The 25,114-nt window shown below is 41.2% G+C and overlaps 2 protein-coding genes across 5 annotated transcripts; one reads left to right on the forward strand and one right to left on the reverse strand.

Annotated features, from left to right (window-relative positions):
* Positions 1-508: 508 nt before the first annotated feature.
* On the reverse strand, positions 509-7,264 carry DHCR7 (7-dehydrocholesterol reductase). Its single transcript, XM_059475260.1, has 8 exons — positions 7,108-7,264; positions 6,038-6,141; positions 4,961-5,183; positions 4,333-4,423; positions 3,468-3,681; positions 2,813-3,017; positions 2,440-2,571; positions 509-1,989 (listed from the first exon to the last, which is right to left on the reverse strand). Exons 2-8 carry the CDS (start codon positions 6,133-6,135, stop codon positions 1,525-1,527), a joined length of 1,428 nt encoding a protein of 475 aa, XP_059331243.1. The 5' UTR covers positions 6,136-6,141; positions 7,108-7,264; the 3' UTR covers positions 509-1,524.
* A 1,536-nt stretch (positions 7,265-8,800) lies between these two features.
* On the forward strand, positions 8,801-24,860 carry NADSYN1 (NAD synthetase 1). 4 transcript variants are annotated; one of them, XM_059474126.1, is made up of 22 exons: positions 8,801-8,891; positions 9,032-9,092; positions 9,563-9,679; positions 10,535-10,588; positions 10,945-11,034; positions 11,902-11,953; positions 12,658-12,746; positions 13,573-13,690; positions 14,192-14,323; positions 14,838-14,912; positions 15,048-15,172; positions 15,365-15,413; positions 15,992-16,094; positions 16,766-16,934; positions 17,296-17,431; positions 18,471-18,577; positions 19,340-19,471; positions 19,626-19,695; positions 20,763-20,891; positions 21,370-21,546; positions 23,666-23,741; positions 24,192-24,860. In XM_059474126.1, the coding sequence occupies exons 1-21, from the start codon at positions 8,807-8,809 to the stop codon at positions 23,717-23,719; spliced, it is 2,124 nt and encodes a 707-aa protein (XP_059330109.1). In that variant the 5' UTR covers positions 8,801-8,806; the 3' UTR covers positions 23,720-23,741; positions 24,192-24,860. The 4 variants fall into 4 exon arrangements, with proteins under 4 accessions (XP_059330109.1, XP_059330107.1, XP_059330106.1 ...); XM_059474124.1 differs by having other exon boundaries at positions 24,586-24,860; XM_059474123.1 differs by having other exon boundaries at positions 23,666-24,860.
* Positions 24,861-25,114: the final 254 nt, after the last annotated feature.

A 25,114-nucleotide genomic window follows, 5' to 3' on the forward strand; every position in this document is an offset into this window, starting at 1 on the left:
CACTCAAACTGCCACTATTGCATTTGTGCTGCTCCCAGATGAAAGCAGGAATGATGAGTCTGACTCCATGTTCTCAGGCAGTTAATTTGTTATTTTAAGACACTATATTATATTAATGGATACTACACTAAACTATACTAAATAATGTGGAAAGGATATTTACAGAAGGCTAAAAAGGTAATAATGAAAAGTCGTGACTCTCTCCAATCTCAACACAGCTTTGCACTGATTGGCCACTGAGTGAAAACACTCACACCAGAAACCAATGAAACAATCACCTATGGGTAAACAATCTCAAACACATTCCACATGATCTAAAGACAGGAGAAACAAATGAGATAATTATTGTTTTCCTATTTCTCTGAGGGTTCTCATCTTCCTTGGAGAAAATCCTGGGCGAAGGGATTTTTCAGAGAATGTGAATGCCACACATCCCCATAAAGCTCCTTGCTCCCTCCTTCACAGTGGCATGGGGGAGGGAATCAGGAAAGGGAAAGAACTCACAGGCTGAGATAAACATGGTTTAATAGGTTAAGGAAAAACTGCGCACAAAAAAAGCAAAATAGGGGATTTATTCCACGCTTGCCCCCTGCAGGTAGATGTTCAGCCATCTTCAAGAAAGCACGGCTCCATGACGTGTAATGGTGACTTGAAATGACAAATACCATCACTCCTGACATCCCCCACTCCTTCTTCCTCCAGCTTTATGTGCTGAGCACGATACCATATGGCCTGGCATATTCCTTGGGTCAGCTGTCCTGCCTGCGTCCCCTCCCAGCTCCTTGTACTCACCCAGACCACTCCCTGGTGGGTGGGGGTGAGATGCAAAAAAAGCCTTGATGCTGTGTAAACACTGCTCAGGATAACACCCCTGTGTTATCAACATTGTCTCAGCTCAAATCCAAAACTATGCCCATAGCAGCTACTAGGAAAAAAAAGTAACTCTACTCCAGCCCAAGGACGCTCAGCTCAGTAGTTTCACTGGTTTCAGTAGCAAAATAAAATTCAGTTGGTCATGTTCTATATTGTCAGGTGCTGAAAATTGCACTAATTTAGCACAGTTTTCACTTTTGTTTTAGATTATAACAGTTATTTCAGAACAGCTGCTTCAGTATTTCCACTGTTCATGTGTTGACAAGCAATCAACAATCAAACCGCCTTTGCAGCTGTTCTCAATTGTAGGTTCTGATGGCCACAAGCAGCTGCATCAGAAAACCTCTTTCCTAAAGAGGTGACAGAACTCTTTTCTTCTCTCCTGAATCACTGCAAACTGCTTCCAGAACCCTGCTACCACCAAGGGTAAGGCTACCTCCCAGCTTTGGGATTTCTCAGGAGTCTCAATACACAGCATTTTTTCTTAAACTCCAAGTTAATTTGGGAATGGGGTGATTCAGAGGGGTATTCCAATTACAAGAGTCTTCTAAAAAAATGGTGCAGTTCAGTGCCTCACTTCAGTTACTTTAAACATGGTATGCCTGCACGTTTCTTCTTTTTTCTTTCCCCTGCATCCTGCATATTTTAGCCTTAAAACACCCCGGGTAGGAGCCGGTAGCGCACTACAGCGGTGTAGCACTTCCAGTCCTTCCCATACTTGCTGCTACAGCGGTGCTCGTCCCTGATGCAGCGGTGGGTGAGCAGGATGGTCATGTAAATGATGTAGAAGTAAGGCAGCAGGTGCTCAAAGCCACAAGCCAGGCAATAGGCTAGCGAGCCCATCAGGTCTCCTGTGTAGTTGAAATGACGTGCCCAGCCCCAGAATCCCGAGGTCATCAGCTTGCTGTAGTACTTGGTGCCATCCACAGACATGTAGGAGCACTCAATGTACTCTGGCTTCTTCCCCCAGATCCTGCAGTTGCCATTGGTGCGACGGAACAGGTCCTTCTGGTGGTTGGTCATTCTGAAGATGTAATAACCCAGCAAGCCCAACATCAAGACCCCCATGGCATAATCTGTGCGTAGCTGGACGGGATGGTAAACCAAGTACAGACCCTGGGGAGCACAAAAAACAATCAGCTATTTACTTCCAAGGGAGGCTCAGCATGCCAGATCAATTCCTTGAAACAAGAAGAGAGAAGTTGCAAGGATGCAAACTGGACAGAAGGAAAAATCCAAGGAACAAAACACAAACAAACCACCACTAACCATAAGACCCTCAACAAGGAGTAAAAAGAAAGGAGACTGAAACGATTTAGAAAAGTATGCAGACACAATTGTCAATGACAGAAACGAGCAAAAAAGAAGGGAAGGAGAGGACAAGATGTCAAAGCCATGCCGGGACAGGAAGCCTTCCTACGGGAGAATTGTTACAAAGAATGTTGCAATAATTTCTCAACAGTGGGACTACACAGAAACATTTCAGGTACAATTAAACTTCTAGAAAGAATGTTTCTGGAAAGTTTCACTCCTGTTAGCCCAAATACACAGTGTACACATTTTTACCTGCAAAGTATAGAGGTAAGGCAACCAAACACAGTCTCCCCAGCCCAAATACCATCCAAAATGGTCATGGCAGATATCAATGGTTTTCAAGTACCAGGCTTCATTCCAAAAGAAGTCCAGAACATAAATACCCTGCAAATAATAATTTCACATTAATAACAGAGCACTGTCACCAGTTACCCTGTTTAACAGCATCAGCTTAATGTCTGTTCTGCCTTGCGATATGATCTCAAACTTGAAGTCCCATTGCTGAATGAGCTTGTTTCAGGCCAGGAAAAATGCCTCAGTTTCATTTCCGTGGAAGGAGTTTTTTTCTTACTTTCATACTAGCTTATTTCCCAACTTGTTTCTTAATTTCCTCCTCAGAATTTACCTGGAGGACATTGACAAGGATCATGGAGTTTGTCACTTCACCGTGCAGCTCCTGTTGTTTGGCAGCAAAGGAGAGGTTGATAAGAGTCCAGGCCACAATCCCAGGGCGCCCATTGAAGAACAGCTTGAAATCAAACCACTTCCCTATTCGAGGGTTAAATTCAATCCCCATCATGTAGTCATAAAAGAAGTTGCCAGTGATTTTGCTGTAAAAAAAAATTAAGTTATATACAAATACAGCTAACTGCTACTCTGCCTACACAACTCAGATCAAGAATGTAGTGATAATAAAAATCATAAAACCATGTAATGTTGTGCAAGGTAACACAAACTGGCCCGATCAAAGTATTACATTAATAGACCTAAATTGTAGAATTGCAGAGGTGCCTGAGTTTACTCTTGGTAACACTTCTGAACAGTCTAAGTATAACTATTTTTAGGATGGGTGTATATGTTACATTGAGGCTGCCAGATCCATGGTGTGGAGCAAGAAACATAGGGGATGGTGCTAGTGAAGGAATGAATCACTGCCATACACTGGCCTAGTTCTCTGTGCCAGTGAAATATACTCTGTCATACAATTTATATATCTTATTTCTATTTAACAATTTTAATCTCTGATACCTAGTATTCTCTCACTACTAAAATCCACATACCAGTCTTTTGCATTAGTAGGGAAAAAGTAGCCTTTGATTATTGCAAAGGTGGACACTACATATCCCAAGATATTGGCACACCACAGGAGAGGAATCCAGTTGTCAAAAATGATGGTAGGTGAGAAGAAGTGGAAGCAATAAGCATTTGCAAACCAAAGCACATGGCTAATGATCCAGGCCTGAAGTCCATTTATTTCATATTTATTCACAACACCTAAAATATGAAGAAAAAATGGAGTGTTAGTGACCCTACATTAATGCAGGTTTTAATTAATATGCACAGAATACACAGAAGCTCAATCAAGTGCTCATTAAATAACCTCTCTCTCCTCATTGCCCAGTTAAATACCTTGAAAGGTATTTAATTTTCTGAAAGTTCCATTAGACTCTGCTGCACCCATCAGGCTTTGTTCTACTGAGTTTTTCTCCTCACAAAACTGAATTTAGACTTTCCCCACAACTGACTAGAATAACAAGCCACCAGTAACAGTTCACATCACACATTTTGTCCAAGTCCCTTGGGTTAAGGGAGCTTGAGCAGGTAAAACTATCTTGTCAAATACCAGCAATAGTCCACTGACAATATTAAGTACCAAAACTATCAACCAGTACTTTTCCATTGCTGGTGTGGTGCCTACCAGATCAAGAGTTTTACTAATTATAAGAGATAGAAATGCTATAACTTATTCTAAAAGATGACCTAGATTGCTTTCTAGTTTTGTTTGAACTGAACATGTGAGGAAGGTGAGAGCATTTATGTCTATGTTTCCTCTGGTTACACATGGGTTATTAAAGATTCTAAGAACAGAAATACTTTAATTTCAGAAGATTACATGGTGTGCATGTATTCCAAGGAAGACCTTACCAGCAGGGGTGACAGCACCTTCTTGTACACCTCCCACATATCCAGGCAGAAATTTATGGCAGAAATCAGGAATGGACACATACAAAAACACCTAAAAGAGAGAGAATGCCTTCACACTAAGTACAGACAAGACAAAATCCCTCAAAACACTATCCCTCACATATTAATACCAAATATAACATTTCTCCTAAGTTTCTAGTAAGTATTGGGTAAGACAAAATGGCAATATTTAGGTGTTGTGCTTTTAGGCTAGTAATACATCTAAGCTACTCTACAGCTCTAAAGATGTATTTCATGTAAGGCTGTCATCTTTTTTTGGTGGGGAGGGAGGACAGTTGGTAACTACATTCAGATCCTTGTCCTTTGATTTATTTCTTGTGTATTAATTTAAAACAAATGGATATTGTTGTTATATATTGTGCTTTTTCTTAAAAACCTCATTAAGGAATATGTCACGCAAGGAATATTTTTGTATATTCCCATTATACTTATTTTCCAAGTACATAACACCTTGGAAATTGTGAAACACCAAAGAGTAAATGCCAGTGCAACCGTTGTGTAAAAGGATTCATCCAACACCTGTGGGAGAAAGCAGACACTGCATCCAGATCATAGCTCGGTAATGTACCTGGAAAGTGACCCAAAGGGAATAAATGGCAGCAGCCCTGTAGGTCAGCATGGGAGTCCTGTTCCAAATGTCAGACAGATGCTTATTCCCAGTCAGCAAGTCCACGAGTGGATCTGTCAGAGAGCACTGGTACTGGTCACAGGACATGATGAAGTAATACACAATCAGTGGTGCAAACATCAGCAGGAAAAGGATGCTTGCCAAGGAAAACCAGTCCACCTCCCTGTAATCCAAAACAGAGCATTTTGTCTCCCCAGGTTTCAGACAGATGAATTACAGACAATTTTTTCAGTGCACCTTCTAGACTTAACTGGATGAAAACTGGAAATGTGTGCTCAAGGCACAGACATGTCTGGGGGTCAAACAGCCATAAAAAGCTCAGCAAGGAACATACTTTGCCACAAACTGCTCTAAAACTATGCTAGTTGACCAGAGCAAGAGATTAGACAAAAACTCCCCCCCCAAAACCAGACTTTTACTACAGACTTCATGTTTTTTGATGGCAATCATGGCTTTAACTGGTGGAGTATTCAGTTGGAAGTGATAATGGAATCCCAAGAACATTATGCAAAGCTTGGAAACTTGGAAAAGACAGACCTTGGACAGCCATACGTTGGATTTCCTGTGCCGCTGCTGCTGCTCCCAGCTGCAGTACAATGCCCTACTAATACCTGCCCAACTCTTTGACAGCTGGGACATGAGTCAAAAAACTTGCTGCAGCAGGACTTGTCAGCAGGGAAAGCCACAGATGCCAGAATGCCTGTTTTCCAAACCTCAGGAAATATTTATTTCCTTGAAAGAACCAGAAATTTGACCAATTTTTATGACTTGCTTTTCTTTTTTGCAAGGAGTGTGTTTTAACCCAAACCGTCTGGAAAACTCTCTGCCTTAAAAAACCTGAAGAACTTTTCTTCAGCACCTGTTGCTACAGCAAATTACCCATGAGCTTTCTGGAGCAGAGCAACACAAAAAGCTGTTACTAACAGAGGGAAGTTTAAAAGGAATACAGCATCTCTAAGAGTAAGAATGAAGCAATTGGAAATACAAGGACTACTTGGGGTCATTGGCCTCTCTCACCATGCTCTCCCCCATTGGCCTTGAGATGTTTGAGTATCATTTTGCATGTTTTGGTGTTTTCTTTCTTCAGCAAGTTTTTTCTCCTGATGGGCTGCCATGATGTCCTGTAGGAATGAAAATATGAATCCCATTACTCCAGCTGGTTCTCAATAATTCTTATACCTCTACAAGAGAATCACAAATAAATGTTACTAAAATCTATTACATAGACTGCAGACCACACAAAATTTAGGGGTGGAGGACAGGAAGCAAAAATCTTTCACCAATTAATTCCCTATGAACTTACATTCAGAAAAACCTAATCAAAACACTGATACCCAAGTAATCCATTAAACTTCTCACTAACTGGAAATTTCTTTTAAGATGTACAGATAATAAATCACTTACTACTTACATGTAGACGTAAAAGGAGAAAAAAATGTTGCACCACATTGTCCTAAACCTTTGTAACTTAACTGCCTTTTTAAATTTGAGAAATTGTTACTGTTGTAACATTATTGGTAAGGGACCCCGTCAATTAGATACAGAGTCCTTGCTCCATATATGTCATTTACACCATAGAAAACAAGACATAATCCCATCTAAGTAAAAAAATCAGTGGGAATGGAGAATTATTTACTCGGCACCACTCAGCTATCTCTGTGGAACATGCACTGTAGCTTTCTTTCATTCTGATCCAACACTTGTTATGCTAAAGATCATCATCCTATAACTGGCACTATGGACTGACCTCCCAGCTCTACGTGTCTCATCACGGCGAACCCGATCCACTATCTGACGGATAATTATTCCATTAATCCATTACCCAATTAGTCCATTATCTATGGACTGAGCCCGGCCCTACCCTGTGCATCCACCTTCCCCTGGGCAACCCGTTCCCACGACTGACCACAAAAAACTCTCTCGCATCAAACCCCAATCTCCACTACGTCGCCTTTAGGCCATTTCCTTCAGTCCTCCTCCCGCAGGTTCTTTTCAGAAGCGATGTGAGGCTCGCCGCTTCCCTTTGCCCACACGGCTGCTCCCTTCCAGGCCGGATCCCAGACATGGTAAGGAAGGAACGCACTCACCTGCCGGGGCCGGAGCCGCTCTCTCACCGAGGATCACTGGCAGGAGATCACTGATCAGGGATCACTGACCGGGCACCACTTTCACTCCGCTCCCCACGGCCACCCCGGCTCCGCCTCCGTCCCACCTGCGGCCCCTTCGGGCGCAATCGGCCCCTCCGGGCCCCGCCCCCGCCCCACGGCCTCAGCCAATCCCCGGCGCGGCCCGCCCATTCAGCGGCTCCCCATTGGTGGCGCGCGCTCGTCCCATGGGCCGAGGAGCGCGAGGGTCGCGGGCCCCGCCCCCTGCCCAGGGACCTGCGCTCCGCCGGGAGCGAGCGCGGATAAACCCCAGCGCACCGAATAAACTCCAGCGCGCCGATAAACCCCGGCGCACCGGCTAAACCCCGGCGCGCCGATAAAGGGAAAATGGTGTCCAGGGAAATAGGTTACATCTGCACTTGGGTCACAGCATGGATCCCCTAAGCCAGACTGAGCCGCCTTGAGGCGTTACTAAGTTCTCCACATTGCGCTGACCGCTCTGTGCGATTTCCAGAAAAAGACCTGGGGGTGGTGGCCGAGAGCTGCTGAACACGAGCCCAGGTGGCCAAGAAAGACAATGGCATCCTGTCATTGTCAGCAGTAGCGTGGCCAGCAGGACCAGGGCAGTGACCATCCCTGTGTTCTGGGCACCGCTGAGGCCCCACCTTGAATTGTGGGGTCAGTTTTGGGCACCGTAATTCAAGACTTTGAGCTGCTGGAGTGTGTCCAGAGAAGGGAATGGACCTGGGGGAGGAAGGGGGGATGCAGTCTCAGCCTGGAGAAAAGGAGGCTCAAGGAAGGGACCTTTCATTCTACAACTCCCTGAAGAGAAGCTGTAGCCTGTACCCACTTCTCCCAATTGACAAGCAACAAGTGAAGAGGAAATGGCCTCAAGTTGTGCCAAGGCCTGTTTAGATCAGAGATTAAAAAGTTTCTTCATGGAAAGTGTTGGCAGGCATTGGAACAGACTGCCCAGGGTGGTGGTGGAGTCACCATTGCTGGAGGTAAAAGCCGTGTGTATGTGGTGCTTGGGGACATGCTTTAGTCCTAAGCTTTAGTGGTGTGCTCGGCAGTGCTGGATTAGTGGTTGGACTCAGTGATCTTACAGGTCTTTTCCAACCTAAATAATTCTGATTCTAGTACAGAAAGAAGGCCGCCCACGTGTAAGGCGGCTCACAGCAGCAAAATATGTCATGAGGGACATAAGAGAGGAGATTGGCTTTTGAAGGCACCCTGACAGCTGCTGGGATCATGCTGAAATGAGAACAACACCCTGTTTCAGTTACCTTCAGCACCCGAACTCTGAACTCGGTTTGAGGGACACTTCTTAAAAGAAGCTGCAGGCTAAAGAAACGGGCTACGGCTGCATTCCCGTTATCCGGGGCTCTGTGGAGATAAAACTGCGGAAAGTGCGGAACGGCGTGCAGCAGCGCACGGCGTCGGAGGCGCCACAGCGCGGGTGGGCAGCGGCTCTGCATAGAGCCCGTGCTTGGAGCACTGACGGTGCAGGGGCTGCTGCGGGTGCCGGAGCAGGAATCGGGAGAAGGGACTGTGAGAAGGGACCGGGAGGAGTGGCCGGGAGGAGGGACCGCAGCAGGCCCGGGAGGAGGGACCGGAGCCGGGACCGGCAGCCCCAGCCCGGCACCGCCCCGGAAGCAGCGCGGAAGGCGGCGGGGCCGTCATGGGCCGGGCGGTGACCGTGGCCACCTGCGCCCTGAACCAGTGGGCTCTAGACTTTGAGGGCAACCTGGAGAGGATTTTCAGAAGTGAGTGTCCAGATGGCTGGCTGGCTGGTTGCCCCCGGCCATTAGGAGCCTCTTCCCTCCCTCATTCCCTCCCTCCCACCGCGGGCGGCGCAGCGCAGCCCTTGTCTGTTTCACGCACTGCACTCCCAACACTTTTCCAGGTATCGACATCGCCAAGAGCAAAGGAGCCCGGTACCGGCTTGGGCCAGAGCTCGAAATCTGGTAAGGGCGCTTTGCTGGCTCTGCTTTGGTGCGATTCCAGTGAACTGTGCAAGAACAGTCGGGAAGAGCATTGGCCCCGAGGCGCTGCAGTGCCCAGAGCCGTGCTTGGAGCGTGCGGCCGTCAAAGGGGCAAAGAAAATCACTGTAGTGGTGAGCACAGGACTGGGTCTCTTGTCTTGGAAACCTGACTGGAAGCGACAATTTTTAACCTATTTCAGTGAGTTTCCCTGCAGGGGAGCTGTAGTGCTTTGATTTCTGCCTGCTGTCCTGGAGGGAATATCATGGGGTGATATAGAACGCTGCAGAGTTTTAAATGCTGTAAATAGGGATGGTGTTGACAGCACTGCTTGTTCATTTTCTATATGAATTACGTATGTGGGTGAAATGCTCCCTGTCTGAAGTAGTGTTCGTTCTTTGGTTCTGGTGCTCATCTTGCTGAATTTTTGGTTTCTCCTTTTTTCTATACACAGTGGGTATGGCTGCTCAGATCACTTTTATGAGTCTGACACACTCTTGCATTCGTTTCAAGTTCTGGAAAAGCTCTTGGAGTCTCCAGCTACTCAAGATATTATCTGTGATGTGGGAATGTAAGTTTATTTTGTTGTTGTAAACCTGTGATAAAGGTATAAGTCCTTAGGGAATGCTGCTTGTGCCATGCTCTGGATAGTGAGGGCTCTGCACCAAACTCTCAAACATATCTTAGGAACTGCACTGCTTTTCCTCTTTTAATTACCATGACCAGGACTGCAACATGCAGACACTTTCTAAAAGATAATCTTTCCAAAGATTGCTGGTGGCTCATCCCTTCAAGAGAGAAATAGGATAATTGCAGTTATATATTACAGTTATATATTGGATAATTACAGTAATATATTGGAAATCTTAATGTCTCATACTTATTGTCACAGGTCAGACTTTGTGTGAGGTGTGACTCAAAGGGTTTTATAAATTGACTGTCTTGTGGGAATGTGGGGGCTGTTTTCACTGACAGACAACGTAAGTATATGTGAAACTCACTGAAGCCATTGTAAGCCTTGTGCTGACACACAAGGAAGGGTGATAAATTATATCTGTAAAATTAATGTGTTAGTATTGATATAATTGTGTAAAGCTGGTTTGATTTTGAACTGGGTTGGCAGTGTCACGGGAGGTCACATTTGATTAAATAACCTGGCCCAGCCATGGGGAATCTTCTGGTGTGCTGCTCATGTTCCTAAGGCTCAGGTAGTAGTTGATATATCTGAGATTGACACCACAGTCAGTAACTCAGATTTTTTCTACTGTAATTAAAAAATTAGAAGCTAAAACGTCACATATTGTTTTGCTTGATTCCCTCCAGTGAGGTCTTCTGAATAGTTTTTGCAGTAAAGTAGATTCTGTAGCTTTTTATAATTTCATTTAATGAGTGTAGTCATTGCTGATTTTGGTTCTTATTTTCACAGGCCTGTTATGCACAGAAATGTTCGCTATAATTGTCGAGTGATCTTTTTAAATAAGTGAGTAGTTCTTGATATGTTTTGTGAGGTAACACATTATATTTTCACGCACCAGTTTGGCCTTCAAGCAAGATTCTTCAGTGCTACTTAGAGGGATGGATTTATCTTCATATTTGCTAAATTCTGAGAGACAACTAAGGTTTCTCATGATCTATTTTTTCTTTTCTGATTTGTGGAAACTGAATTCCCACTGCTTTCTGGAAAAGTTCAGAAAAACCCCTTGAGTCTGCAAGAAACTTTAAAAATGTTACATTATAAAAGAAGAAAAGAAGTTGTTCTTAATCAGTGTTCATATATAGGCTTGTTTGGCTGTACATCCTGTGTTAACCCAGTTTTTCTGTTTTGTTTTATTTAAGGAAGATTCTTCTGATCAGACCAAAAATATCACTGGCAAATTCAGGAAACTACAGGGAACTTAGATGGTTCACCCCATGGAGCAAAGCAAGGTATTCTGGCAACTCTAGGAATTGTGTTAAAAAACACAGCTTGCTGTTTGCAGCCACAGCAACAGGGTTGAAATATCTACAGCAAATACTCACTGGCTGCTACGGGGAGAGCAGCAGGACAGAGTCAGCCAAGCCACATGGTTGCAGCTTGGTTAGGAAGCTTATTGAGCAGTCAAACTCTGAGTTGCTGAGCTGGAGGGAAAAAAAGTGGGGCTGCTTGATCCTGCAGCCAGTGTAGAGTGTCATTTTCCTGGTGTGTGCTTTCTAAGAACAGCCAGCTCAGGACTCTCAGGACTGGAGGGGCTCTGTTTGTCTCCTGAGTGCTGCATCCCAGTCCTGAGCTGGCAAACACTGAAATGGATGAGCTCTGTCAGAACTTCTGCAGTGAATGAAAGCTGCCTACCTTATGATGCTGCAGAACACACCTGGCACTCATCTCTGATGCTGTGCACTCCTCTTGTTGTCAGGGAATGTTTCCAGCTCCAGGGTCTCAGCAAAGCACTTCTGATCCTCCTCTGAGCCCCAGCTGGTTCTGCACTGCTTGTGTAGTAACCCTGCAAAAAGAGAAACTTGCACCTGGCGTTTGCCTTGTTTGGTGTGTTCTTTGTTAGCTCTGCTTTCTAGCCAGGATGGGGCATTCCTTACATTGCCTTTCTGAAGCACAGATGTTGCTATCTTAAAATGTTAGCATTTCTGATTAATTCCACAGAAAATATGAAGTTTTTTTTTTTTTTTCATTTTTTAAACACACACAGCCCTGTGCAACTTCAATAGTTTCTTTAACCAATGTTAGAAGGTGAGATGAGAACCAGGTTTTATGCTGTGATTTATGTAATGATGTATTCACAATCTCTTAACTTGATTTAGACATGTGGAGGAATATTTTCTGCCCAGGATAATTCAGGAAGTGACTGGACAGGTAAGCTGTAGTTTTTTTTTTTTTAATTTTGCATCTTCCAGATTCAGCAATTAACAACTATAGTCTCCAAAATTCTGCTGCCAGTCATGATTTAGATTCATATATTTCAGTGGTGGTTCTAAGTTGCATTAAATGACAGCATAATTTAACATTATTTATGTTAGTGTGTGGCAGCAAAGCAAGTAAATTTTAAATCTGCCTCAGTTATTTGTACATACAGAACCTTGATTGCCATATTTTGCACAATTTTGGTACTGTTTATCTGTGCTTGAGACTAGAATTGAGTATGTATTTTTAGGTTAAAAAATTAAATTAAAAATCATTTAAACCTTATTTGCTCAGAAGGATCTAAAATTTATGCTAGTTCCCACTAAAGCATGAGTGTGATTTCTAGCAACAGACAGTCTCTGTTTTGTAGATTGTTTAATACCTGTCCTGAAGCAAAGCACTGCATCTGTATACTACTGAAATAAAAACATGAAATCTCAATCAGTCCAGAAATTTGCATTTCAGAATTTTTTAAATTTTTTTTTAATCCGACTTGGTATAAAATGAAAGAAGGTATAATGTGATTGATATTGTGTCACTAATTTCACATAAGTAAGCACTCAAATTTATGTTTTCTTAAGGTTTGTAGTTCAAGTTTTTGAATTGAACAGCTTATTCTACTGCATGTGTGTAAGAATGTTCTTGTTTTTCCTCAGGAAAGTGTTCCTTTTGGGGATGCAGTGCTAGCAACCAAAGATACCTGCCTAGGAACAGAAATATGTGAAGAACTCTGGGCACCAAACAGGTAAAGGAGAAGAGGAAATAAAAATAATCTAAAACATACCCTGGAGCTGCCTGAATCAAATGTTTGTAGAGATCTGCCTATTATCCTTCTGTGTAATTTATCTTTCAGAAACAGCCAGTAAGATAAAATATAATTAGGAGCAATACATACATCATGGGAAAGACCTCATTAGGCTAGGTGCAGGATGGCAAAGAAATGTTGGTTGTTAAACTAAATCAGCTTGAAACAAGAAGGTAGGGAAGAAATACCAAAAACAAGCAGAATGAAAAGAGTGACCTAAGGAGATAAATGACAGGTAACTCTTGTGCTCACATTCCTGATACTTTTCCAAATCTCCCAGTTACATTGATTTCCTTGTAACTGCAGATGTGGTGTGTTGAAGGTGTGATTTTTGTTTTTTAGTATTTCTTTCTTATGACATTGGAAAAAGAAAAAAAAGCAGTAAAAATCTTCTCCTTGTAGTTCTGTTTTTGGATTTACTAAAAGACAAGGAAAATGGGACAAGCAGTGTATATCCATGTTACCCTTTCAGACCAAGATTATTCTCTCTTTCTTTGAGATCTGGCCTTCTATAGAGTAGAAGGCATTTTGTTTAGAACAGAGTGAGCAAAAGCCCTCCTGACCTCTGCAGCCACTGCTGGTCTTTGACACAGGAGCTGGGCAATGCAAGAAAACAGGTATTTTTGAAAGCCCTATCATTGTTTGAGCTAAGACATGCAGAAAACTGACAGTGACATAAATGTTTCTGTTTGTCAGTGATTTTTAATGACATTTGCAGTTTTCACAACACAGTAGTGATTTATTTTTGTGCCTTTTGCTTTGACAGCCCTCACATTGAGATGGGACTTGATGGAGTGGAAATTTTCACCAACTCTTCTGGGAGTCACCACGTGCTGCGGAAGGCTCATGCCCGGGTGGATTTGGTGAATTCTGCCACAGCCAAGGTGTGTGCTTTTCTATTGGAAAGTTCTGTGTGTTTGAAAAATTATGAGAAGACACTTATTATTTGGTCTGTAATCCTATCTAACAGTGGTAGGCACAAAAATAAAGCAATGAGTGTACATTACACTGTGAAAAAGCTGCTTTGTCATTGTAGTTTAGTGTGCTTTGCTTATATTTAACAGTATCAGCTCTCTCCTCTGATATCCAAACACAGCTTCTGTCATCGCCTTCCTGCTTTTTCCAACCTCAGTTTGAACTCAGAATTTTAATTTAGAAGTGCAACTCTCTCTGTTTGGGTTGAGGGAATGACTCTTGCTACTAAGAGACTCCTGTCAAGAGAGAATCCCAGCCATAAATCATTCACAATGTAAAGGGAGAGGAAATTTGTAAGGAGAGCAGGAGCAGAGAAACAACATTTTGATTTTAAGCATCCTGTCAGGTGCTACATTCTGAACAGCTTTTTTTTTTTTTTTCTCTTCCCTGCATGTTTGTTTCTCTGGCAGAATGGTGGAATATATATTTTAGCAAACCAGAAAGGCTGTGATGGTGATCGTCTGTATTATGATGGCTGTGCAATGATTTCCATGAATGGAGAAACAGTTGCACAAGGATCCCAGTTCTCTCTGGATGATGTGGTAATGTATTCACCCCATAGCTGCTGGGACATTTATGCTCAACACTTCCAAACATTCCAGATGTAGGTCCATATCTCTAGACTAAGAAGGGTGTATTTTAATTATGCTATTCAACTACATCTGATTACCTACAGTAGCTCTCCTGCTTTTGTGATGAAGGAAGAACTCTCACAGTGGAAGAACTTCATGAAAACATTTTTGTATGCAATCACCATGAGGAGGAGAAATTCTGTTAATTGAGATTGCAGCCTTTGCCCTTTCTTCCTTTAAATAAGGCAATGTTCTAATTATGACCCAGTCTTGTGGGCACAAGGTTTCACTTTGATTTCAGAAAGTAGATTTGTCATCTAGCTTTCCTCACATTATGTGCAAGCTCCATCTCTTTCCCCAGTAACGTTTCTTGCCTTTTCCTTTGCCACAGCTGATGCTGTGGCATTTCTTGATGACACTTCTTTTGCCCAACACTGTTTATCTGTTTGTGTAGTGTGATCTAATGTTAAAAGCCTTTCCACAGGAGGTGCTGGTTGCCACTCTGGACCTGGAGGATGTTCGAAGTTACAGAGCAGAGATTTCCTCTCGTAACTTGGCGGTAAGAATAAGTTTGAATGGGTATTGGATGTAAGAAGTATTTGCATGTCTTGATTTTCACAGTATCTTAGAGAGCTGTTTTTTTTAAACTATGTTAAAATTGGTGTCTTCTGAATTCTTCTGTACTATTGCTTAGGCAAGTAAAGTGAATCCTTATCCCAGAGTAAAAGTGAACTTTGCTCTGTCGTGTCCTGATGATTTAGCTGTTCCTACTTGTATGCCAATCCAGTGGAGGCACCACAGTCCTGAGGAGGAGATCAGGTAATCAAATGCTGAATCTGTTGCTTGAAAATTATTTTGGTTTAAAAAAAAAACAAAACTCAAAGAAAGAGATAAGATGTTGTTCAGACATAAGTAAAGGAAATCTCTCATTGGAAGACCACAGTAAATATGTTGACTTGCTTAGGTGTTATTCCCTAACCTTCTTAGAATAATCATGTTCTGTAATTTCAGCCTTGGACCTGCATGTTGGCTCTGGGACTATTTAAGGCGCAGCAAACAGGTAAGAACAACTGGGTTTGTTTTTCCCTTGCAATGCACAACTTCTTTTGTGCCACAGGCACAATCCAAATTGTTTTCCTGTGCTGCTGGTAACCCAAACTGATGTTAGTCCAAGGTGCAAATTTTGAGTTTTTCACTGGTAGCTCAGTCAGACTTAAAAATTGTATTCCAAGTGTGATTTCAGTATGCTCTGTGCACCTTTCCCTTAGGAATTGTGCTTTCCTGAGTGCAGCAGAGTGACATGAAGTTGTCATTCAGTGTAATAGTAAAGTATATATGAAAAATATTATCCTTTTTTATTAGCATTTCTGTCTTACTAGAGGGTAAAGTAAAACTGGAATTTTTTCTAGGCAAAGGGTTTTACACTGACTGCTTATTTGATTACCCAGTTGATGAGAGTTTAGAGGATTTCCTCTGGGTGGTTTGTTCTGTTTTTCCTCAATAACACATAAGCCTTGAACAATATGAAGTCTTGAAAATGCTTGTCATTCTTCTACAGGAGTGTGTTTCTGAGTGGTACAGTACATATTTTTTTCCTTATTTTGTTATGTGGAACCTCTTCCTTGCTCTGTTTTGAAGGCAGGATTTCTCCTACCTCTGAGTGGTGGAATTGACAGCTCTGCTACAGCTTGCATAGTTTATTCCATGTGCCACCAGGTTTGCCTGGCAGTCAAGAATGGCAGTAAGTAAATCTGTGTGTCTGGCCAGCTGTGTTTATTAATGGTTATGGATAAGTTAATATTAGCTGGGTGCTGTAGCTGCTAGAGCTTATTAATTGCAGACCCTTTTTTTGTCGTTCTAATGGCGTCCTTTGTATCTCTTCAGAAATTCCAGTAAAAATGTGTGTCCAAATTCAGATTGTCTGAATTGGCATAATAGTTTCTGGTTTGGGTTTAAGAACTGGATGTGGAACTCAGACTAGTTTCTGTCTAAACTATTGTTCAAATGTTGGCTGATGTAGTCTTCAGTTTATTCTGAGAATTTTCCCCTTCTGTTAAAAGCAGCACTACAAAGCATGGTTAGGAATGGTTTAAGTTCTTTAAGTTCTGGCTTTAAGCAGACTTCATGCTTTTAGCTAAGTCTTTGTGCATACTGGATCGTGTTTTCTATGAAAATTCTTCAGTAGATCTAAAGGATTTAACCCTTCTGTGCTCAAAATCAGAAGAAAAATCAGCAATTCTTTAATTTGATAGATGAAGTTTTTCTGGGAAGATAGATGTAGTAGTCTTATTTGTCATGGGCACTGTAAAGCTTGATTGGAATACAAGGGGCATACAAGATATTTGCACATTTTGCAGAGGCAGGAGCACAATAATTTCCACTCTGGTTCTGTTTCTTCTGCTCTGTCCTCAGATGCAGATGTGCTGGCTGATGCACGCAGGATTGTGAACGATGGGACCTACATCCCTGAGGATCCTCGGGAGTTCTGCAAGCGTGTCCTCACCACGTGCTACATGGCTAGTGAGAACTCCTCCCAGGATACCTGCAACAGGGCCAAGCTGCTGGCTGAGCAAATAGGCAGGTACAAGCTCAGAAGTGGTGGGAAAAAACCATCCCGTTCTGGCAAAGACTTACATCTAAAATGTTCAAACTCAAAAAGGTGAAAAAAATAAGAGAGGAGTAGGAGGTGGGTTAAGTAGGAATGCTACAGATGTTATTACTAAAGTGTTAAAATGATGCCAACTTAGAAGCATTTGGCAAAGGACATGCAATTTTGGAAACAGACTCTGAGAAGTGTTATTCTTTCCCAAGTTTCTTCCTACCAGATCTGAGATTTTAGCACCTTAAAACCTCATTTGATGGGTGGATTTTTGGTGGGTTTTTTTCTATTTTATCTAGTCAGATTGTGCTGGCTGAGTCACTTGTGCTTGAATTCTTCTCAGCTACCACATCAGCCTAAACATCGATGCAGCTGTGACAGTTGTTGTGAAGATCTTCAGTGTGGTGACAGGTCGAACTCCCAAGTTTTTTGTCTATGGAGGGAGCAGCAGAGAGAGCCTGGCACTCCAGAATGTGCAGGTGTGTGTCCTCTAGGCTGAATCACATCACACTCTTTTGGTTCTGTGGGCTTTAGGTTGATTTTTTTTATTTTCTAAACTGACCAACAACTCTGCTTTAGTTTCCGAGTGTCAGTTATCCTGTTTGATAGTTTTTGTTAATTTGAGGACTTGATCTTTCTCTGTTACTGGAGAAATCCAGCTGTTTGCTCTGGAAGCAAACATTGAATTCTTTGTCAGCTTTTTGGCAACAGGAGAGGTTTAGGTCACAGAGGAGTGTGGATATTTGCTTAACATTACCAACAGTTCTGCTGGAGCTGGATCCTAGGTTGGTTTGGCATTGCTGCCATCCTTAGAAAAAGCTGAGTTTCAGAATGGGGACAAAAGCAATATAAACTTTTTAGAAATGTTGTCTATTAGACTGGAGAGATTTATTTACTCTATAAAAGGATATGGTTTATCTGCATGCTTCATCCATCATGGATCCTTGTTAGTGCTATCAGAGGTAGCAAATGGCAACTACTCCCCAGTTTGCAGCTGGCCAGGAGAAACTTCCTCAGTCTGTGGCAGTAGCAGGTACTGAACCTGGATTTCCTGACTGTGTTCAGCAATTTCTCCACAAGACTATCCTTCTTGCAGTCATGCTTGGTCACCCTAATTCTTTAAGATTTTCTAATCTTTCTGATATTTACATTCTTGTAACTAACTTTCTCACACATTTTCTGTAAATAACTCATTGTTTTGCATTCTTTGATAAGAGAAATGTGATAGACTGTTAGTTTGTCCAGTGTCATTGGAGAGGTGACACTGTCACCCTCCAATCCACTGTCACTTTTAGAACACTATGAATGTTAAAGTCAGAAAATAATCTTCCTTTTTTCATCACCTTGAGAGCAGCAGTGTGCGCTTGTGTTCTTTCATGTCCTATAGTGACAAAAAATGCTTACCCTGCCCAAATTTTATTCTTCTTGAGCTTGTTTAGACAATTGATTAATAAAAGTGTCTGGGGAGAAATCACTCTGCTATGTAAATTTTGCTTTCCTTTTCATTTTTCTCTGCAGGCTAGAATAAGAATGGTCCTTGCCTACCTGTTTGCTCAGCTGACACTGTGGGCTCGTGGGATGCCAGGGGGACTGCTGGTGCTGGGAACAGCCAATGTGGATGAAAGGTTGGTGAAAATTGGGAATCCAAACCCACGTGTAACAGGTCACTGTCATTTCCTGCCACTCTACCAAATACCTCTGTAGATTATGCTCAGAAGAGGTAACAACCTAAGAATGCACTGGTAACAGTGAAATTAATGAAAATAGGTAAATCAGCTTGAATGGGAAATTGTGTATTTTTTAGAGGTTTAGCCAAAGTATTGCTATAGCATTTCCCATAAAATGCTGTTTTCAGTAGAGCTTACCTGTGCATTCACTAGGCTAACTTCCCAATTTGTTGAATTTTCAATTACTGTATTAGGAATGAAGATGTGAACTTTTAGCTGAAAAAGCAGACCTTAAAATCTGGAGTACTGTTAGTAGAGCTGGTATCTGAAGATTAAAGCAATCCCTGTAAGATTGTGGGAGTGGTAACCTCTAAAGCTGTGGGAGTACTGTGTGCTGGTTGTGTGGGTGTTTTGAGATCTGAGATTGTTTTAATTAGTCATCACAGTATTTTAATTGTTTTGAACATATTGCCTCAACATGGATAGTTTTGCAGTGCTTTATGATTGTTTAAAGTATCATCTGGAAATTTCATGGCTTTAGGATAGCCCTGCTGCAGTTAAATGTGTTGCCCTTTAGGTGTAAATATGTTACTAATCTGCAGTTTGTTTCTCCCTTTCTTTATGCTACATATAAATTCTCTATAGTGTCAAGGGTTATATATTATGCTGCAGTTACATTATTATTAACTGTTGCTGTATAAAATTTCCTGTTTTGCTCAGTCTCCGTGGTTACTTGACCAAGTACGACTGCTCCAGTGCTGATATCAACCCCATTGGTGGCATCAGCAAGACTGATTTGAAGAGCTTCATTCAGTACTGCATTGAAAACTTCCAGCTCACAGCCCTCAGAAGGTGAGCAATGATTCAGTGACTGTGTTTGTTCATTCCACTGGAGGAACTGTCTGAGCCAGGTGCTTCATTTTTTGGGATGAAGTGCTGTTTTAACAAACCAACACTGATAAGACTGCATGGAATCCATGTTTTTCCTTTTCCCTCTCCCTTTCAGTATAATGTCAGCTCCACCCACTGCAGAGTTGGAGCCCCTGGTGGATGGACAAGTGGCTCAAACTGATGAGGTAATGCGGTATTGTTGGGTCTGCAGGATGAGGTGAGAGATGAGAATTTGGCCCCATGTTCTCAGAAGGCTGATTTATTATATTATGATATTATATTCAAAAAATTATATACTAAAACTATATTAAATATAGAGAAAGGATACAAACAGAGGGCTGGAAAAGAATGGTAATAAAAACCCATGACAGACTTGGTGAGTCTGACACAGCTGGCTGGGATTGGTCATTAATTAAAAACAATTCACATGGAACCAATCAAAGATGCACCTGTTGGTAAGCAACTTCAAGACCACATTCCAAGCAATCAGATAATTATTGTTGACATTTCTTTTCTGAGGCTTCTCAGCTTCTCAAGAGAAAAATCCTGGCAAAGGGATTTTTCAGAAAATATTATGGTAACAAGGTAATAGTGAGCAGTGCCATTAAAATGCTTTAAGCCTTACCCCAAAATCTGGGGTTTGTCCCATAGCTCTTGTTTACTCCTGTATGTAACCATGCTTACTGACAGGTGGGTTATAACCAGTTTTAAAGCTGCCAACAAGGCATTAGTTCCCCACACCTGCCCTATCAGTGTTGACAATAGTTTCCAAAACAGCAAATTAGTATTTTTGAATTATTTTAGATTTTTGGACACTTAGAACCCTATCTGTGTTGACAATAATTTCCAAAACAGCAAATTAACATTTTTGAATTATTTTAAAAGAATGGGTGTTGTAAAATGCAATTTATTTTGTTTTTTTTTTTTTTTTTAATATTACTAGAAAGTCAGGGCCTTACTGCTATGAAAATGACTGGTGGCAAAGCACTCTTCTTCCCACATGCTTTTCTTTTCTATCACTTTGAAAAGGAGAGGACTGATAAAATGGCCTCTGTGGCCTCCAATCTCCCAATTCAGAGAAATACCAGTGTTTTTTTTATTTCTGCTCATAGTATTACTATGTATTTTTGATATTGACAATATCATTTTGGTGTTTCTTTTATTTAACTGGATTATTTTAATTGCTCCATGAAAGTATTCATTAAAATTTGCATATTTAAGATTTTCTTTGACTTTCTGTGTGCATTTTCAGGCAGATATGGGGATGACATATGCAGAGCTCTCAATCTATGGGAAATTAAGGAAAATTGGAAAGGCTGGACCATACAGTATGTTCTGTAAGCTGATTGATATATGGAAGGAAATTTTTACTCCAAGAGAGGTAATAACAAAACCAAAGAGAAAAAAAAAATCAAGTAGTTTAATGCTTTTGCCAAAATAGAGCATGTTTGGAGAAAGGTCAGGTTCCTTTTAACTGAAAGTAATAGTTTCATTATTTTGTGTTTAGAGATTATTCTGCAGTTGCAGCAGAGTATGCTGGAAAAGCTGGCCTGCATCTCTTAAATGGAGCTTGTTGTCTCATGCTGCAAATTGCTAAAACATTTGTTAATTGAGTAATTTGAAAACAATTACTTCAGAATTATACCTTGGGGAAAATTGTTCTCTAAAATACAGATGACCAACTACTCTTGAAGCCTTTGGTTATGTGTTCTGAGACAAAAAATGTCTCTTGTTTTGAAAGAATATCTAGACCGTGTAAAAGTAGAAAACAGTCTCCAAAACACTGTGCTCCTCTCAGTTTTTAAATTAAAATACTAAGAAACTTCATCTGGTTAAAAGCTACATTCTTTGTACACCAGGTGGCATCCAAGGTTAAGCATTTCTTCAGGATGTATTCAGTCAACAGGCACAAAATGACCACCCTCACTCCTTCCTACCACGCTGAAAACTACAGTCCAGAGGACAACCGCTTCGACCTGAGGCCTTTCCTCTACAACATCTCGTGGTCCTGGCAGTTCAGGTGTATAGACAAGCAGGTAAATGCCTTCTGCTTCTGGAATGATTTTGCATTTCAATTATTCAAAGTGGGTCAAGCCCAGTTCCAGTGAATCTCAGGAAAAGACAACTAGCACATAGGGTAGCAGTTATTACAGAAATAACTGTGATTGTTCTTTTCACATAACTGTGAGGTGAAATCCCCTGATTTCAGTGTAGGCTGTTTAGGTTCTTTTTTGTCATACTGCTATGAAAACAAGAACAAGAAAAAGTAAAAGAATACATGTACTGAGGACTGAAAGTAATAGGTGTACCCAGACTCATGAAGTCCTGTGCTAATGGGAGAAACAAGTTGTGGGTTTTGGTTTCAGTTCAGGACCTGTCTGAAGGGATCTGCTTAATTGCAGAATTAAGACTTGACCCACGTCAGTGTGAGGAGAGCAAGTGTAAGAGGCAGCAATTCACTGTGAGTGCTTCTCCCAGCTGCTTCTGCAACAATTCCTTTTTTGAATCTCAAGTTAGCTGACTCACAAATTCATGTTTGCTCAAACACAGCAGTAGTAATGGTACCATGCTCAGTTTGAGCACTGAGATGTGGAGGGGCCCAGGCAATTATTGAAACCATGCTTTACTTTTTATAGTTTTTAGCCACCCCTTCAAATTGATTTTTAATGTCTCTTTTGTGGCACAAATGCTGGGGTGAAGAATTTTAGCACCTTGAAGTTTTTCTGGCAGAGATTTTACGCCCCAGTTGCTTTTAAGAATATGTTTATACATGTAATAAAATACTAATTCCTTCATCTGTGAAATGCCAGACATGTTGTAATAGTATTTTACTACCTTGAAACCTGGGATAAATGCTACCATGTGCAGTACTTAATTGTAAAGTAGTATAGTGGGGGATTTTTACATCACATTGGACTTTTTCCCACTGAAGTCCAGGACAAAAGTTATTTTGGTCTCAGTGGGAGTCTGGGAAAATGTTTTTGTAGGGTCTGGACCAAAATGTAATTATTTTATGCTTATAGTAATTAAGATCTTTTAATGGTGCAGATATTCTTACATTCTCTAACTAGATTTGTATGTAATAGCAGTTGTGCTCTGTAAGGGTAGTGGTCATTGCAACTTATTCCTGGGAACCAGGAGTCAAGTTTAGGGAAGATTTTATTGTGTAGATTAGAATAACCTGAACTGATAGCTCCTGCAGCTCTTTGCAAGATTGGAAAATGATAACTTGCAGTGGTTTGAGTCAAATCTGCCCTATTCAAGAAAAGGAATATAGGAAGAGTTTCTTCTTACTGAAGGCGTTCAGCACAATTGTAATTCTGAAGAGAATCACTCTTTGGGACAGTGTGCCACTGATGATTCTGCTCCTGGGACTCAATCTGCACTTAAAATTTTTCTAGCATAGTAACAGGACGGTGAAAATATGGCATAAACTTGACATAAAACCCACCTTTAGTTAGGTAATGCCAGGTTTTCCTGTAGGAGAGTCATGTTACAGCTCAAGCTCATTTGTGAATGGAAACAAGTTGGAGTGCTAATGATAGAGAAATCTGTTGGATTTGTAGAAAGTACTTTTCTGCTTTGGATATAGTCAAGCCAATTTAGTTATCCACTCATTTTTAGTGCAAAATGCCCTTTGCATTTGCTGTAGAAGGAACAGGGGTAAAAGGAATTTAAGATCATAATTTAAGATCATTTGCTGGGAATTACGAGATTTGCTCTTGGAATCTTCGTGTCATTCTGCTCTACCTGGCTGAGGGGGTTTAGAACAACCCTAGGAACTCTGTAGCTTCTGCCTTGGAGCTGTGTCTGAACTAAAGGATTTATGGTCAGAGCAAAAATGGTGCACTTCCAGGTGCCAAAATATTCACTGGGACTTTAATAGCTGCCACAATTTGAAGGAACTGTGATGCAGCTCCTTCAGACTTGCCAGAAGAAAGCTGGCAAATCTGCCTGCAAGGACAAGATATCTGCAGGCCATCCTCTGCTTTTTCCAGTGTTACACCACAAGATTAGCTGCATTTGGTCAAACCAAAAGATTTATTAGCTTCATAAAAACCTGATCTTTGTGTGTCTCTTTTACAACCAGTAGGAGATGTTGATGGAAGAAGCAGCTTATTTTTGCTACTGAATTGGTTTCTTTTTTACATGCAGGTGTCCAAGCTAGAAAAAAAGGAAGGAATTTCTGTAGCTGAAGATGTGGACTGACTTCCTATCTTGTTTAACCATGGTAATTAATTTGCCAAACAGAATGTTCAAAACTGGATTATATTGTGATAATGAGCAGGGATAACCTGCTTAACAGTTCTTGAGCTGACTGTTGTAATCAATTCTTTTAATTGACTCCCTGTTTTACTCCAAATATACTTAAACTGTAGTTTGGCTAAGGGATCATTAAGGATCTCCTTCAACTTTTTGAGTTAATTGCCTTTAATTTAAGAACTCACCTTACTTTGCAACAAACTTGTCATTTTGTCATGCTAATTGACTCAGTCCTTATTCTACATGTTTTGTTATTTACCTGGCACTGCCTTTGTAGACTGGTCCAGTGTTTTGAGTGGCCACAAAGTCAAACTCTGTAAGGTGTTGGAGGCATGTCTGTCTTGAAGCAGATGGATAATCTTCATGTTAGTGAGGTCGAATTTAGAGTTTAACTTCTTGTTTCCTTTGAATATTGCAGAGTGAAGTATAAAACCAGCGTCCTCTGAGCTCAATTAGAGTGTTACCCACATCCATTTTTAACTTCATGTCTTCAAACTGATCTTTTAAATTTGTTCAGTGCTGTGGAGCAATAAAAAAGGATGGGTTTGTTCCTTTGTCTGAGGCCCTTTTCTGCGTTTCCATTTAATGTTTAGCTGTTCCCATTTCTTTTTTAAACTTTGATTTGAAAGGTGCACTTCTCATAGGGAAAACAAGAAATGCATTTCTGCAGTTCTGGGCAAACAATATTCTTAACTGCAGCAACAGGAGAGCTCAGGCCCAGTGAGACTTCTGTTAAAATAGTCTTATATTGTGCTAGCATAAAATGTCTGCTAAAAAGGGCACATTCTCCACATTTGTTTTCCACAACTCAGGAGTTGATTCACTTGGAGTTAAAGATGCTGCAGGAAGAATGGAAAACCCCCAGCTGTGATTTGCCTTCCTTCACAGTTAGTTGGACACTTCCAATTCCAGCTATAGGGAGTGGATGAATTCTGAAGAGAAGTTCAAAAATTTGTTGTGTATTTGAAGACTTCTTATTTCTTTGTTTCCTTTGGAAGTTACTGGTTTCTCTTTCTGGACAATCACAGAAGAGGAAACATTTGCTTTCATTCAAATAAAAAATAAGAGCACAAACCCACAATATTTACATATGTCTCCTGTGTTGTTACAGTTAGCGTTGTTACCCAATCTATTTCAGACACTTTTCTTTTTTAGCAATTGCATTTACAGCACATGTACAAATTGCATTTTATTTCTTACCTGCTAATGCTGTACCAGGTCCCTCCAATTTGCCTTTTACTATCCAGAAATTTTCACTGCTGCCTCTAGTTTGACTGTTATCAATACTTAGCTCCAATGTTACCAGTGCATTGTTGCCTACTGAGAATGGGAAATAATTCT

The sequence above is a fragment of the Ammospiza nelsoni genome, chromosome 6 (assembly GCF_027579445.1).
Source record: "Ammospiza nelsoni isolate bAmmNel1 chromosome 6, bAmmNel1.pri, whole genome shotgun sequence".
NCBI classification, from domain to species: Eukaryota; Metazoa; Chordata; class Aves; order Passeriformes; family Passerellidae; genus Ammospiza; species Ammospiza nelsoni.

Coding starts and splice junctions, on each gene's coding strand:
- DHCR7 (XM_059475260.1), bottom strand. CDS start 6,135: ATGGCAGCCCATCAGGAGAAAAAACTTGCTGAAGAAAGAAAACACCAA. Junction 3,682..4,332: donor AGGTGCTGTCACCCCTGCTG/GTAAGGTCTTCC, acceptor TTCATATTTTAG/GTGTTGTGAATAAATATGAA. Junction 1,990..2,439: donor CTTACCTCTATACTTTGCAG/GTAAAAATGTGT, acceptor TGTGCTCCCCAG/GGTCTGTACTTGGTTTACCA.
- NADSYN1 (XM_059474123.1), top strand. CDS start 8,807: ATGGGCCGGGCGGTGACCGTGGCCACCTGCGCCCTGAACCAGTGGGCT. Junction 14,324..14,837: donor AGTTCTCTCTGGATGATGTG/GTAATGTATTCA, acceptor GCCTTTCCACAG/GAGGTGCTGGTTGCCACTCT. Junction 17,432..18,470: donor TGGCACTCCAGAATGTGCAG/GTGTGTGTCCTC, acceptor TTTTCTCTGCAG/GCTAGAATAAGAATGGTCCT.